This window comes from Scatophagus argus, chromosome 21, assembly GCF_020382885.2.
Source record: "Scatophagus argus isolate fScaArg1 chromosome 21, fScaArg1.pri, whole genome shotgun sequence".
Classification (NCBI taxonomy): domain Eukaryota; kingdom Metazoa; phylum Chordata; class Actinopteri; family Scatophagidae; genus Scatophagus; species Scatophagus argus.
This window is the reverse complement of record NC_058513.1, coordinates 15,759,700-15,776,592: the sequence shown is the minus strand read 5'-3', so window position 1 is coordinate 15,776,592 and position 16,893 is coordinate 15,759,700. Positions and strand designations below refer to the sequence as shown.

At 42.3% G+C, this 16,893-nt stretch overlaps 1 protein-coding gene across 6 annotated transcripts in view; it reads right to left on the bottom strand.

Annotated features, from left to right (window-relative positions):
• Nucleotides 1–3,186: 3,186 nt before the first annotated feature.
• Nucleotides 3,187–16,893, bottom strand: part of sdk2b (sidekick cell adhesion molecule 2b) — a 233,662-nt gene continuing 219,955 nt past the window's right edge. For 3 of the 6 annotated variants that reach the window (XM_046376437.1, XM_046376439.1, XM_046376438.1), the window contains exons 43-45: nt 11,033–11,162; nt 5,968–6,024; nt 3,187–5,395 (exon numbers count right to left, since the gene is read on the bottom strand). In XM_046376437.1, the coding sequence (XP_046232393.1) occupies nt 4,973–5,395; nt 5,968–6,024; nt 11,033–11,162 (610 nt within the window). In that variant the 3' untranslated portion in view covers nt 3,187–4,972. Of the gene's footprint in view, nt 5,396–5,967; nt 6,025–11,032; nt 11,163–14,548; nt 15,111–16,893 lie in introns of those variants that run through there. The other 3 variants (XM_046376440.1, XM_046376441.1, XM_046376442.1) reach the window with 2 other exon arrangements.

Genomic DNA, 16,893 nt, shown 5'->3' with positions numbered 1-16,893 from the left:
CCATTTCTCAAGCAGGAGCAGGAACTTGGTGGAGTCTTATCGTGTTGTGCCAGGCAACCCGCAGAGAGTCCAGGAAGTTAATGCACTGAGCCAAGAAATAGCACATAATCTTGTAAAACCACATTTTGGCATTTTATACTTTGATTAAACAAATGATGCACAAAGTGTAGGCAGATTTTGTTGCCTTAGGACAAAGCCAAGCAAGTTTCTAAATTTCACCAAAGACAGACTGAACTATGACCTAAACCACAGAAGACTTGCAAATTTCATAATGAGTGCTTGAGCCAGCAGGACTCACTGAACTTGTTTCACTCAGGTTTTGTACCTGTGGATGGCAGAACTGTTTCACTTCGTGTTATTGCTTTATTATGTCCTGTGAAATAATTCACAGACCTGCAACAGTGGACTTACCGCATATGCCTTCGTGTTGTATTTGGTTTCTTCTTTAGATGAAAGCAGATTTGACAACAGGAACATTTTACATGTTAGCACAAGTGGATGACAAGTTGTAAGGTAATTACAAAAAATATTGTATGATAATCCCACTTTTTGCCATGTATGCAACAACACACAAAAAAAATCATGTATTAACTGTAATGGTACATTCTGCTCAGGGCATTTGTATTGAAAACACTTACTAAATATTACAACTGTGCAGTCTGAGCATGAACAGAGACCATAAAATTCAGAAGGAATTAATGTTCTTCCCACTTATGATTTGTGCATTAAGACAACAGAAGCGCAAAGCAGCTCATTACTATAATTAAAGGTCCAGGCATATTGATTTATAATATTATTGAGTCATAGCCATGAAGGTAATTACAGTGGACTTGTGCTCTTTACTCCAATTATTTTTGATAATTTTCAAATTACATTAAAAATGGCCTTTAATTTCACACACACAAAGTAAATTAGGTCATGGAGAAATGCGTTTGGGCCTGGGTGGGTAGAACAGTCATCTGGTCCTCAGGTGTGAGCTCTTTTTACGCTACTAACTCCCACCTGTCTGTTAAAGGCTCATTCGCCCACGCATCAACAGGTCTTATATTATTTCATCATGGACCAATTAGTGGCGCAGAGTTTCATGGGAAGCAATGCGTGGGTCCCTCAGAACTTCAGAGAGGGTGTGCAGGAGCACAAAACTTTGATGATGCATTACCCTGAAGTGGGCCCCTTATTTAATTATTGCTTCCTTGCGTGGCTTTGTGTTGCGTGTTATATAATGTACACAGTATGGAAAGTCTGCAGTAAGAAACCGGGACATGAGGGACTCTCTTTTATAGTCGTCAAATGGACAAACCAGCAGGGATTAAAATAATTGTGACCAAACATGACTTCATCCAACAATTTCAGCACTTTATGTCTCAATCTTCAGTTGCTTCAAGTAGACCTTGCTTGAACCACACACTGTGGAAACCGTTGTGCATCCAAACTGGAAGAGAGTGTGGTTGGCTAGGTCAAAGGGACGGTCATTTTTGTGTTTTTTTCCATGATGCACATTTCAGGAACAAATTTAAGCTGCCATCAAATAGTACATTAGAAAGACATTCATGAAAGGCACTCAGGGAACATCCCCTTTCACAAATTAGTATCCTTTCTCCAACTGCCAGTATATCCTCTTCAAATCCCCAAACCACCCTCAGTGAAGCTCACAAATGAGGCAATTAAATGCAGGGTCTCAAAATTCTTTGAACTACACCTTCTGTCTGAATCCTTTAATATTCCAACTGTGGGTTCTCAAAGCTCATCAGGGCTATTTAATACCTTGGGCTCCCTTTTTTAACAGGGACCACCAGCTCACTCTTTTCTGTCATTCATTTCCTGAGGGAGAGTGAAAGAGAGACAGAAGGAAATGAACATTTCAGCCTGTGAAATGCCTCTTGTCTGTGATTCTTTTGTTGGACGGAAATTTCCCATGTGTTTTCAAAAAAAGAGATTAGCGCTCTGGATGTGTTCGTTCCAATTCCCTGTTCTGTCCTATCCCATCTAATCTCCTCTCTTCTTCTGCCTATGTGTTTAGTAGGTTAGCCCTGGATCAAACTGACTGTGATCCAATTACCATCTAACACCATCTGACACTGTACATGTGCTTCTGTCATGTGAGGATGTGTCTGTCAGTTCAGGCACTTTTTCGAATTTAAACACCCTGCATTTTGCCTTAAATACGTCTCAGTATCACTCTATGTGCAGTCTGGTGGCTTTAACGGGCCAGCTGCCAGTTTAGCCGACCGAGGAACAGATGAGCTGATGAACTGTGGTTATCTGGGTGCACAGAGAAAGATGAATAAGTCAGGAAGGGACATCTGAAACCAGATAACAGGATTTCACAGCATCTACACTGATCCAATTTATTGCTGCTCCAAGTAAAAACAAGGTTAGGTGGAATTTCATCAACTAATTAGGCATCGACAGATCCCACCTGTGCGCGTAAAGAAAGCATTTCAGCACTGAGCATTGCTGGCATCGTGTCCTGTCCCATTTTTTGCATGTTCTCCTTTGATGGGTTTATGACATGCCATTAAAAGTAAGGTACATTTTGTGACATAATACACCCTGGGTGTTAAACACACTCAATGTTAGCCCAGAAATGCTAATTAAAGCCCCGTGCAGACTGTAAATAGCTGTGCATTGGTGTGTTGCTACAGGTAACAGGAAGACGAGCTCGGAGCCAGGATGTTCAGTTTTCACAAATTTGAAGGCTGCATGAGTTTGAAGGCTTACCAGATGCCTAACAAATTCTCTATTTTGTTTATTTCTCCTTGTCTCAGTACTGACTGGGAGACCACTGCCATGCAATCGCCATGTTTATGCTGTTTCATTCACTGTGATAGAGTGGTGACAAGGTCTGGTGACTAGGTTTGTAAAAGCGACGGCTTTGCTAGATGTGTGACTACGCTGACTGCTGTGTAGCCACAGAGGCCATGTGGACTGTGGCAAAAGTTGAGCCAGGATCTACATTATTTCTGGATGACTGCCTTTTTTTTCCCTCCACTGAGATGAATGATGAGACTGCATTATGAGCACCATTGTCAGTCTGAATGTAGCTTTAGACTAGGCTACAATAGTCATACGATCTGAATTTCCCTATCAGCACGTGCTAGCGTAATTTCCTTTAGCCCTGCACTTTCGTGTTTCCCCTCCCATCCATCTCCACCTGCACCGTTTGCAATTGAGCACCACAACACCTAACATTCAAAAATAATTTATTTCAGAAATGTACTGTGATCATATATTCATTCAGATTCTGCATGATAAGCTTTTGTTGCGTACAATGAAATCACCCCACAGAGAAAAAAAATAGTAAAAGTAGATGACGTTTTTTTTTTTTTTTTTTTTTTTCCTTTTTCAAAGTATGGAAACTAGGAACACACCACTGAGTCTTCACTATAGCGTTATGAGTGCGCCTGGCAGGCAGCCGGACGGTTGCCAGCCCTCTTTGACGTTACTCCAGGCAGGTTTACAGTTGCTGCAGGACAGTCTCTTTATAACCAGACACACAGTGAATGATCTTATGCACAAGAAGTGTAATCGCACGCACACATACACATGCACACACGCACACATTTGCATTCGAGACAGTACACTCACACCTGAATAGTACAGAGTAGTTGATTACACAAATGGGAGAGAGGTGAGGCAATTTAATGACATCATCTCTTGGCGCAGGCTCAGTGCTGCCCCGTGATAGTGTTCAGTGACAGAGAAGAGTTACACCAGCAGGGGTGGAAACAGGAAAAAAACTCTTTGCTTCTTATTCGAATCGCACTGTTGTCATTTTAGCAGAACTGGCATCTGTGCCCACACGTGAACGTCCCAGACTGCTTCGGTTTGGATTTCAAAGCATTTCAGTAGACATACTTCCAGAATGAGACTGATGTGTGCATACGTGAGCCAGCAATGGGTGAAAAAAGTATGGGCCATGTATGCAAATCTATCCGCAGCCCAAGTCCGTCAGGATTAAAAGAAGGCTCTCGTAGCGCGAGGCCAGCCGTTATGATGCCGCAGTCAAGCGCACCGTCAGCAGTTCAGTAACAACTGGTGTGAGATATCATAAATAAGTGTTCTCTATCAAGGCATCTTTGATTCACTGTAACACACTCACAAAAAGACTTAAACATTTTCACTTGAACAGATATACACTCACTTTCATATATCTGTAGGATCCTTCAGGTACAGTACAGTCAGCGGCATCTGACTTGCTGTGGTCAAATGCTGTCCGACTTTTCTATGTGTTTGTGTGCTATAGGCCAGAGAGCTGTTTCCATGGAAACGCATGATTGTTTTGCCAATATCAGCTTTAAACTCTTCTGGCCTACACGATAAAATTTGTTCGATTTGGCATGAATTCCACATCCACGTCTGTCTTTTATTTCTTCCATTTTTTTTTTTTTTCACATCCAGTTCATCCAGTCCAAACGCTTGTCCTTTCACTTCCACAATATGGCTCCATCTTATTGTTATGTCAGTCTCCATCAATGCAGACTCGCACTGACTTGATTTTGTCTTCTAGATACATCTACTATGTATGTATATATATATGTATATATATATGTTTATGTGTGTGTGTGTGTGATTTCAAAGATTCTTATGACCTGTACAGAATCAAAGAGATTAGCATTCGATTGTTTAAAGAAAAGTGACAAAAAAGGAGGAAATAAAGTCATGCAAAGAGTTCAAATAGCAAAATAAAACTGAATAGATGTGGCAGGGTGTATTCTATCAACCGGTGGGAAAAATCAAAGGCAAACCTCCACACAGAAAACAATAAAAAAATAAGTGCTCAAAAAAAAAGTCTTGTAGTTTTGTGCCGCATGTCCAGACTGACTAAAGACAACACGTAAAAGAAAAAAAAAGCAATGAAAGACAGAAAGGCGTAAATGACTTGATTGAACTGACTGCACGTTGCTATGTTCTCTTTCAACACAAGTTGGGTTGATATTTCCACAAATATTTATGTCCTTTTCAGCATTTTTCACACGAAGGAGGAGAAGCCAGCAATTGGGGCCCTTGAACCAGGGGCTAAGCTGCTGGGGGGCCTGTAGAGGGTGTTGTGCTGACTGGGGGGGTTGGAGCTCTGCTGGGAGGGGGTGGGAGTCCGGCTACCTTTGGGCCTGAACAAGCTGCCCTGCCCCTGGGGCTGGCCCTGGGCTTGCTGAGGCTGGGGGCTTGGTGAACTGAGCTGGGGTGGCAGTGGAGGTAGAGGAGGAAGTGGCGGCGGGGCACAGTGATCCGGGTCGCCTGACTCGGACTCAGTGTAGCTGTAGGCCTGTGCCCGAGATATGCCTTTCTGTTGGCGTCGCCAGGAGTTGTAGTAAGTGGGGTCGCTTATGTAGTGGTTGACGAAAGAGTGGGTCTTCTGTCGATTAGGGTCCACCTCGTACTCACTGTCGCTGCCCTGTGAAAGAAAGAGAACAAAAAGAAGAGACATTGATTAATGGAGCCAGCATGGAATGAGTCTGCAGTGTTTACAAGTGGAGCAGTTAGAGATGCTGAGGCTCTTAATGTAAATGTAAATGAAATTATTAAATTATTCTGAGCAGAGTCATCATTTCATAGTCAACTCCATCAAACCAACACACACACACACACACACACACACACACACAAGCTTACATTTACAACACGACACAGGAACACTTGGACACCAAAAATGGGCAGAGCATGATCACGGAAGGATGACTTGTGCATTGAAGCGTGCATTGTAAACGGATCATCAACACAAGATGGCAAAGGCCAATTTTTTTTCAGGACTTAAATCAAATTGCATAGGATCAAACTGTATGTTCAGGCTCTAAGGCCAGTGTATCCACACCACGCCAGCAAGACGGGGTTTGGTGTTGTGCAGCACAGTATACCACAAAACCTACAATGGGAATCTGAGGGAGAACATTGGATGGGGACTAGCAATAGGAACCGGTCACCTATCAGGCTAAAAACATTCAGAGCAGGCAGCCACAGGAACCTCACCAAATGCAGTGGAAGTGTATGTAGGCCACCTGTCCCATATGAATACACCAGCGCCTCCTATGGGTGAACAAAACAATGGGTTTTACAGGGCATCACCATAACAGAATGATTAAAATGGACCAGTCATGATGATGAGAATATAATGGATGTTATACATGTAGAGATCCTTTGTGCCATTCTGTGTGAATGGAGTAAAAAGCTAAACAAGCAACACAGGTCGTGCAGTGTATTCTCAAACAGAGAGAAAAAAGGAAGGAAGTATAGTTAATTTTCCCCATTCTATAAGTCAGTTTGAAATGCACTCAAAGCCATATGTAAAGACATGGCAATAACCCTCAGCAAATTCTTGTCACTGACCCTCCACCTTGCTGCAGGCTGGGCTTGAAATTCTATTGTATTCATGTCAAGTAACATTCTACATGTCATACAAAAAGCAAAGTGATCACTGAACCCTCAGCGGGGATTGCTCATGGGCAACTAATTGCTGTGAAAGAGAGGTGCCAATTGGCCAGCGAGCCTCTGATTAATCACCTGGCTGACGCTGATGCTCAGTCAACTTTGCCAGAATTGTCACTGAATCATTTCCCAAAGAGCATTAGGTGCAAAGCAAAGCAACGCAACAAAGGCCTGTTCTTTCAGAGCAGTAATCCACAGAGAGATGGTACTCGAAGGACACGAGCCAGAGCCAAGCTCGCACACTGGATGTTTCACAGCACATGTGTGATGCATATGGCAGTAGGCTCAGGTTTCCCTCAGCCTGGTTTATGTCTCCTATGCCAGCCCCCTATATGAAGGCTTTTCTTTTGTAGTTTTCAGCCAAGTTTATATATGTCCAGACAATGCTTCTGATGAATTATAAAAAATATCTCTTTTTAAATATCTCTTTGGTTCTAAGCAAAAGTAAGTGATGCCATTCCCTCCACACTCTTATTTTCCACAAATAAATCAGAGGCAGACGTTGTGCACAGCACACACACATCATTTAGAAAATGATTATAATGAAGCTTTTTTTTTTTTAAAAAAAACTTGCTGTTATGTCAATAACGAGACTGGTGTGAGGTGCATCAGTGTCTCCGAGTATTCGTTGTCCATTTGTAATGTTTGTTACACTCAAGGTGCGTTGAAAAGCATTCCAGTCATGCTAGTGCATTTAACAACACAACAATACACAATAAGAAGGGTCGGTCATGGTGGACTAGCAAGACATAGTGAGCCACTTCAAGTGGTATTACCTCATCCTAAAAAAATTAACACTGCACTGATGAAAACGCCACTCCAGCTGTGTGTGTGTATGTGTGTGTATATGTGTGTGTGTGTGGTAGTGGGAAAGACTGTGTGCAGACCAAGTGTTGACACACTAAACTGCAATCTACTCGTTCTCTTTCAGCTTAGCTGTGGAGTGTGTGTAACAGATGTTCTGACTCTTGAAACGTTCTATGTAGAAGCACACACCACTCCAGTCCTGTCATGTCCTCCTTCTGCTTTTGGTTCATCACTAGTCTTTAACAGAAATAACTCAGGAATCCAATTGAGGAACCTACAGTGGAGATGCTTGACAATTTGCCTCTGGGGCAGCGTGGCCCGTGAAACAGCTCATTACAAGCTAATTACTGGAGCTGAATGCTGTGAAAGAAGCAGACTTAAGGCATGAAATGCAGCATTGCACCTCGGCCTCAAGGGAATCACCACCACCTTATTTATGCAAGGATATGTTGAAGACAGACACATACCAGCCTGCCAGTGACGACGAATTGAACATTTTTTCATCATTATGATGTTAAATTAGGCAGAGAAACAGATTAAGAAATCTGTCCAATTAACTGCTGAAACCTCTTCACAGCAGTTTGATTTATCGTAATGAAGTTCTCGTTTGCAATCGCTAACAATGAAGGAAGGAAAACAACGGATGGACATGCATCAAACACAGGCCAAAATGACTTGTTGCTGGACAATTTGAATTGCTCATTATTGGCAAATAAAGCAGTTGTTCAGACAACCTGTGTCAAATAACTGGAGTTCAACTAAAAACGGTGTATCCTGTCAAGTAGGATTAACCTACACTTGTTTTTTCTATACTTATGCTTAAAGTTGTTCCACAAAGCACCTTAAGCTTGGCCAAGTGTCATAAATACTTTGTAAATAATTCAGTGGTTTATATAGTTGCAAGAGATTTGAAGAAAAATCTCCTGGCAGAAGTGGCCCACCCCACCCCCCACCCTTCCAAATAGATGCATACCCCAATACCACAGAGTGGGTCAGTCCTTTGTCCTCTAGTTATGGATTATTGCAAATAAGCGGGGGAGGAATGGCGGGCTGTCTATGTCACTCTCATTGATGAAGTGAACACAGCAGGGGTCCCTGGAGACACAGACAATAACAGTATATGTGGGGCTAGAGGGGGATTAAAAAGTCCAGAGACATGCGCAGTACACACAGCGATTTCTGTATAGAAAAAAGAAAGAGATTAGAGTGTAGGAAAAACAGGATTTGCAAGATATGCTTTCGGCCACATACTGAAATGCCTACTGCATCAAAGTCAAGTTGTATTTTGTCATCATCAAGGCAGGGATAGAGCTCCAGTCCCCCCCTCACTGCTATAATGTAGACTGCTTCAACAAAACAACTTGAATTGAGGGATTTGAGATTTTGTGGGCATTAGTGCTGTTCCAGGCTGGTGGGCTTACTTTAATGAGAGTAATAGAAGCATGGGCTTTCATTGTGCTTATTTTAATTTTGTCACCCATTTGTAGATTTTAAGGCAATATATGAGACTAGTTTTCATCTCATGATTCTTCTTTTTGCCCACCATTTCTGTCTCGCTCCACTATCCTGTCTCACACCGGTATCATTTTAATTTTCCATTGTTCTGGGTTATGACATCATGCTTCAGACAGGGCGAGTCAAAATAAAGTGGTGCGTTGTCATTAGAGATAATCCAAACATTACACAGAGTATTTGCAGTTGAGCCCCAGCCAAAAAAACTACAGTAACCAGAGAGACAGAGAGCTTTAGGGTGGAGAAAGGTAGACAGAGGCACAAAAGGGCAGAGAAACAACAAACAGAGAGAAAGCATGTAAGGGAAAGCAGACACTTTCAGTTCTCTCCCACAGAATGCCACTCCGTGGAGAGGGCATAATCTGCAATCCATCTCTGACTCAGAGATGAGATCGTCTGTCTTCGACCGGTTTCGGCCTTAAATGCCACATAAAGGCAGTGCCACAGAGACAACCTTGGGAAATGAGAAAGTCTATACTCTAAAGGGAAAAAAGTCAATAGAACTCTACCTGCAGGGGAGCAAGAGCAGTAATGGTGGCCTTGTTGCCTTGCCAAGTCAATGTTAGCTTCCTCCAAATCCCCTCTTGAGGAGGAGCACAATAGTCAACTTATACCTGCTGGAGGAGGCCCCCAGGGATTAAAGAGGACAGACAGCACAATGTCATACTGATAGCTCAGTTATCCGCTCAATAAAACTTCAAAGAGCATTCCTGAATTTCTTCGAAGCACCACTGGGTGCTGATATGGGGGGCCTGTCAGAGGGCATGGCAGAGGAACCCTCAGGTAACAGGAGGGGCTCTGTGTGTTTTAGCCCATCAAAGCCAACATCAGCCTTGTGAATGTGCAGTGTGGCAACAGGCGGGTGGCGGCGGAGGCGGCGGCAGCGGCGGTGTCTCAGGCTGAGGGGCAGTTACTGCATGAAGGGTCATGTTTGAGCGTATGCAAGTGCGAACGGTAGATCTGTCAGGTCAGGTGATGAAATGACAAAATAACTTATTTGAGAGGATGTTATTGAGCTGCGAAAGGTCCTGTCCGTAGCGATTCATTGTGGGGAGATTTTCATTTGATCTGGCTTGGGTCACGATAAGGCCAGGTGAGGAGAGATTTCTGGCTGAGGAATTCACACTACTACAGACGCTCACACCACTACGGACGTATCTAGTTGAGAGATGTTCCAAGATAATTTGGGAAGTGCTTAGAGTGAAGGATTCATAGATGAAAGAAAGCACAGAAGGAAGCCTGAAAGGGGAATTCAGGACTTCTCCCCCCAAGATGCTTTCATCTGACTAGGATCAAAACCAGACTGCACACTGCAAGATGGTTCACCCAAACCGCAGGGAGCCAGGGAGGGAGGGGACATACACAAAAAAACAGAAACAACATGTACATATACATATTAGACATAGGGGATAAAAAACTTTGAATGAAAGAACAAAGGAAAAACTTAAAACGAAAACAAAAGTCAGAAAATCAGAGACATGAGGGTGAGCTTTCAATGGAAAGCTGGAGCTGGAGAGAAAGTCACAAATCATTGATTAGACTTACAGGGAAAAAGAAGTTTGGCTCAGCACAAAGCAAACACCACAGACATTCTAGCTGTAGCTGTTAGTCATCTATCAGTCCTGACAGGGTCTGCTTATCAGAATTTAAAGGTTCACCAGAGATTCAAAATGATAATTTTACACTGCTTACAACGCTACCACAGAAGAAGAGCCAGGGTGAAAAGCCAATAGAGTATTCAAGTTTTCCTTTGTATCGACTCCGTCTTGACTAACTGAGAACTCAGTAGGAACATTTGATACGTAACCAGCCCTCAATGCACTGTGCAGAGAGCATCTGCCCTTGTCCTCTTACATAACAAGTGCTGTGGCTGAGTGCAGTGGCCTGGATCGCAGGTGGATGTCTGCAGAGTGACATTCTCCACAGGTCAGTGCCTGGTCTAAAAACTGCTTTAGACCAGTGCCTGGTCTAAAAACTCTTTGCTGCCAGTGAGCAGAGTCATTTATCTCTCATCTCTCCTTGTGCTTTACTGTCGCTATATCATATGACCTCTGCAGGCTGAATGCACTGAGGTGAATGGCAGAGAAAGGACACCATGCAGACGGCATGAACTGACACAGAATACTGTATAGCTGACGATGCAAAGCTGAATTCCTGAGGAATTCAAGATGACAGTGTTCACACATATGCAAACACATAACAAAGACGCACTTTATGCAGACAGATAGAGAACATTTTACATACAGAGACCAGACAAGATTTGGCAGAAAGAGAAGAGTTGCTACTCCACCTGTGAGTCTGAGATTTCGGAGGGTTTTTCAGTCAGGCTGCTGCTCTCTGCAGGGATCAGGTCATTGTACTTTGTGCTGACATCCTCGTCTGAATAGTGAAGACTGCCTGGACTGGGCCTGGGAGGAGATCTGGGCAAGGGACAAAAACAGAAAAAAAACTTGAAAAATTCAGTTGCTTGTTGTCCTTAACTGAAGAGTGTTGTTGGCTCTTGTACTGGTTTGGCATTAACCACTAACCATTTAAAATAAAGTTTCATATTTAAAGAATGATTTTTGTAGTTTTTGCACTGGCAGAACTTACATGGAAGAGAAAACACACTAAAATTATTACCAAACTGTCAGATGTAAACCTGTCACAGTTTGCATGCTGATGTCCACCAGAACGTTTCTGGAGTTACCTTAAAGTAATTTAGAGCCACACAGAAAGCACAGGTCACCTTATCAGATTCCCAGCATCCTCTAGTCAATGACTTACATTTGCCTCCTCTGAGAAGAAGATTTTTCCTACCTACCAGTGGCACACAGAGATACATGATGTCTTTTATTCCATAAGCTACTGGCTTTTTAAACAAAATGTGTTTTGTCCTGTGTGACTTTTTGTGGATGTGCTACGCTGCTTTCTCTGATGCTTTTGGTGACCAGGAATAATAACAACCTTGTCCTTTTTTTGTGTATGTGCCAGCATGTATTACTGTGTGGACTGCCATTGTTATTCATTGTTGTATTTATTATTTACTACTATTGACTGCCTTCCACAAGCCAAATCACACCTCATTTAAGCTTCGCTGTACTCTACTCACAATAAAGCGGTTGTGGAGCATCCCTGTGGGCTAATGTCTAGGACACAGCATCCGAAGTTCGATTCCAGGCAAAATTTGAACCAGGCACAACTTTTGCTGCAATGCAACATCACTGATGCAGCAGCCACTCAAATAGCGATAGATTCTTTTGTAAATGCAGTATTTCTGTTTACCTTGTCATTGTCTCTGCAAAAGATAAAATAGTTTCCACTGTGACAAATTTCCAGAGTTGTAAAATCTCGTCTCTCGGTATTGTGGGTTTGGGGTTTTGCCCTGTGAAAAGTCCACTAATTCACAGATTTGTCACTCGATCTGGGCTTCCTGGACTTCATTGACTCACTGGTACCTACAAGCTACACAAAGCTTATCTCGATTTGAATGCCCGCCAACCACTTTTTTCCCTACTCTGTCAGACTTTGTTGTATTGATGTTGCTAAATCTTAACAATTATTCTCACAGATAAAATGTAAACTATTAGAATGATGGACAAAGTATACACAGCCTACAGATATGATCTAAAAAGCATCCAAGCCTACAGTACTTCTTTACTGAATTCATGAATCATATTAAAGCAGTGTCTGATAAACAAGCAAATAAAGCAATGCCACGGCTCCAGGCTGCCTTCATTCTCAGTAATGACCGAGGTGCTACAGTAAGCACTTCCTTTCAGCTTCACATGTATCACTGTTGGTCTGTGTGTGTAGGCGTGTAGCTTGAGGAGAGTCATGAGATGCTCATAAGATGGCTGCCTACAGCCAGTGTCTCCTGGACTGAATAATTCACCCTGATCCAGTCCTCACTGTGGGCTGTGGAATGTCAAACCACAGGGCCCTTGTGACTAAATTATAAACCGAACTCTCATGGCACTCAAGGGGTCATCAAATAAATGGCAGCCTCAGGCTTTGCACTGGCAAGTGTTATCAGAGCTTACACGAAATATGGCGTGGATTAAACTGTCAGTGGCACGCTGCGGTGATCAATTCTGTCAGTCAGGTGTAAGTTTAAAGATTGTAAGTGATGGTTCTGAGCAAAGGGAGGATCCTTCAGGGGAGAGTGAAGTGAGAACAGGGTCGAGGTGTTGAGTGAGCCTAAAAGCTGAAAGGAAGAAGGAATGAGGAAAAACGAGGGCACAGAAAGATGAAATACTGGAAAAACATTTCCTAAAATGGTGCACTGTAGTCAAGGCTTCTTTAAGTAAATATGAGAGGGGAAAAAAAAGCTCTTGGTGCCTGAGCTCCTCCGTACTTTCCACTGTCCTCAGTCCTGCTAAACAAACACCCATCTGTTTCTGCTGATTGGGTGCTGGTTTGGCTGAGGCTACGGGGACATACTGACTCCTGTCGACTTTCCAGGCCATAGTGCCGGCCGTCAGTCGCTGTCAGTGGATCTGGTGCAGCACACACACACACAGGCCACTTCACACATCAAAACCGCATTTGCATTTTTCTAAATAAATTTATTTTGAGAGCATTTCAAAAATGTTGTGGGTACATTCCTGCAGCTTTCACATACAGCGGCGTGTCTGTGAACAAAATGGAAAACTCCACAGGGATCTCGCATAACAAGCTGTAATTCAATTACACTCAATGAGTTATATTGAACTAGATTAAGTCACTTAACTTGAGTGGAGCAGTGAAACGTGAACAATAGCGAACTGCTAATATACAAGGTACTACAGTTTTTCTAATTTATGTGGTATCTCAGTGTATGTCCTGAGGATGTTCAACAGAGCTCGACTGTCTCAGCCTAAGCAGGCCTACTTTATGACTTTGCTGACAACTGACAATATGGACTCTGCTTTCCTGGTAACGAATGGAAGGCTGTGATGAGGAGTGTAGCTCTTGTTACTAAGATTAGAATGCTCCTGCTGAACAGATGGGATCCAAATGTGAAAGCTGAAGAAGCTGATTTTTCGTGCATTAGAGAAAACTCATAGCATCATGCAACTATGCAATTACAATAAACAACATAATAACACATTAAAGAGCTGCAGTGAATAATTATTCTTCATTATCCAATAATCTCCTCCTACTCTATTTTTTCACAGATTAATCATTTACCCTTTAACATGCCGGAAAATACAGAAAAGTGTCAATTATAATGATTTCAGAGAGCCAGAAGTGATGCCAAATTACTTGTTTTGTCCCATTAACGGGACAAATATATTCAGTTTACATAATATAACGTACTCTGTAATATTTAACATGACTGTCATAAAAAAAGAACAAAGTGTGGCAAAGCAAAACTCAGGCAACGAATTAGAAATTGTGCTTTGATTTTTTGTTCTTGCCCCGATAAAAGAAAAGCTTTACACTTACAGTTTTTTTAAATCACATATAATTAAGTGTTGCAGGGAATGTAGAGAAAAATAATGAACATTTCAGTGTTCTTAAGATTTATTTGTCTTACTACATGTAATACAATGACAGATAAAAAGGATGAATATTTACTAAATCAACAGCTTATATAGTCTGTATATACTTAATAGCTAGTTAAATAAACGGCAGAATGGACAGACCTCGTGGAGAAGATCAAAAACACGAAGAAAATCACTAAATTGCCAGGCAATATTGATTGATCTGAATCAAGATGAGCCAGCTGAGCTACGTGAGCTGAAACCGATGGATGAAATCAACGTTTTTACATGCTGATGGGCATGTATGTACTGTTTTTATCTGCAGACATACACGCCTTTCCCATCTTTCCCAATGTCTTACATTAAACACTTAAAGGGCTTCGCAGTGTTTAAGACACACTACTATTCTGTCACAGTTATTTTCTCTTTGTGATTAACATTTGCACTATTAAAACCTACAACTGTTAAAACACGATGGTTTAGGGCTTATGAATGCTGTAAATATAAATAATGAAGTAACTTAAGTATGTACAGGTTTTACATTTTTTAATAGTTCTGGAGAAACATTTTCAAACACTTTGATCTGACGGGTGCCAGATCTTTTTTGCAGCAAGTTGCAAATAAATAATTAAGAGCATTTACAAGCAGTCTCTGATCTGGCTTTCATTTTCCAGCATCCTTCCATAATCCTGTTTGTAACAACACATGCAGGAATCTAAATGTGACGTGACCTTTTGAAATAATGGCTGAGCAAACTTTCCCCTCGAGATTCAGTCTTTCTAAGATGCAGTCCAACTCAGAAAACATCACATTAAAGCCTTAATCACAGCTCCGAATTCCGGTCTGCACTTCGTCCCACGAGGACTCTCCACCGTAACCTTTATCAACTTGCATTCCTCAGCAGTCCTCGCAGCGAGCCCCCTAATAACACAGCAAGACAAAGAGCTGGAGCCGATGTGAAGAAATTCTATTGAAAGCCCACTGGGACATTATGATAAACTGCCTGTTTAAAAACACTGCGGAGGCTCAGCCCACTTTCACCTCTTCTCCTTGACTCTCATACACTGTCGAGTGAGGCGTAAATTATTTATCAGCTCTTCCACTTAGGGAAGGGTCCACTTAATCGTCTCGCAGCAAAATTCAGTCAGCAGTACGTCGGGTAAGAAATGAGAAGCAGGGGGCGAAATCAAATCTGCCCCCAGTCTTTGCTCATTATCAGGCTCTCCTCTTGCTATGATTGCCTGTAGGGACTCATTAACATGTCTGAAGCGTTCAAGAGCTTTGTCACTCAAGAGTGTTTAAAACCATGTTAATCTACGCCGAATTACTTCACCAAGACCTCCTCAAAGCCCAAACCAGTGTGCCAAAGAAGGTTTCAAACTACAGAAAGAGGCTGATACAAAGCCACACAGCAATGACGCTGCTAATCCTTCCTTCTTTGTGGTAACAGCAAAAAGTGTGAATCTTCTGGATGTTGAACCGCAACCCCTGAAACCCATTTGGACTCCTGTGTGTGAGTCCAGGCAAGAGCTGTCGAAGTGGATTAATGTCTTACATAAACCGTACAACCGCAACAGCCAAATAGTTTATTTTTGTTTGTTTTTTCTTAATCTTTTTTTTTTTTTTGAATCAGTGAGGTGCTGTGGAACAGATAACTCAAAGGGCACACAGAGCTTCAGCACTGGCAGATTAACTCCACTGACTTTGCTGTGATAGTGACTGAGTTTACTGTCATGCATTTTGGCCCATTAGTTAAACTTTGGACAAATGATCTCCACCCAGAGGAAATCTCTATCCAAAAATCAACCATAAATGACATTGGCTATGTGACACAGCTCCGAATTAGAGTGAATACAGTGGAATTAAGAATGTGTTTGATTTCTGATCTTGGTATCAAGCAGAGGACTTCATCCTGTCTGTGGTATTCTGAGCCCGGAGATCAAGATGTGGCATTAATCTATAATCGGAGGCTCAGGTGTTGGGATTTGGGTTCCTTTGCTATGGGCTGAGTTCAAAGACTGCTGATTCTGAAAGTACATCTGTGCATTCTTCCACTCCCAGCCTCCCCCTTCGAGCCGCAGACATAATAGGGAAGCTGCCTGGAAGCTCCTCAAAGACCTGGACCTGCTTTGATCTGTCCTCGAGGCAACACTCACATGCACACATACAAAATGCCCAAAGAAATTTCATACACATTCTCATGCACAAAAAAACCCCCAAAAAACAAAACAATGAACTTTTCACCATATGCACATATCCACGCACAGAAGACGCTCATTTTTCTCGCGGTGCACCCGTCTTCTTCAAATCACATCAGCCAGGCAGTAACACTACAGGATTCAGTGATATCTACATGAAATAAGTCAACTGCTGACAAATCTTCTGACTATCCCCAACAATGCGACTGCAGCCGTCTCTAAATCCACCTCCTACCTAAACAGAGACTAATGATCTAATGCAAAGTATACAGTCAGATCCAAAGTTGGACTTAGAGCTCCCTGCAGTGTTCTTAGTGCAGGTGTCAGTCAAAGTGATTGGTTTTAAACAAGGTCATGGTCTCAGCATGCTGCAAGTCTTACAGCTGGGATTCGGTGAAATACAGAAGCTCATTAAACGAGAATCCTTGGTGAGTCAGTTCATATGCTGCTTTTAAAAAGCACGAAGGCTGGATTTAAGTCCAAGCTGTCAGGAGGTGAGTGGTTTT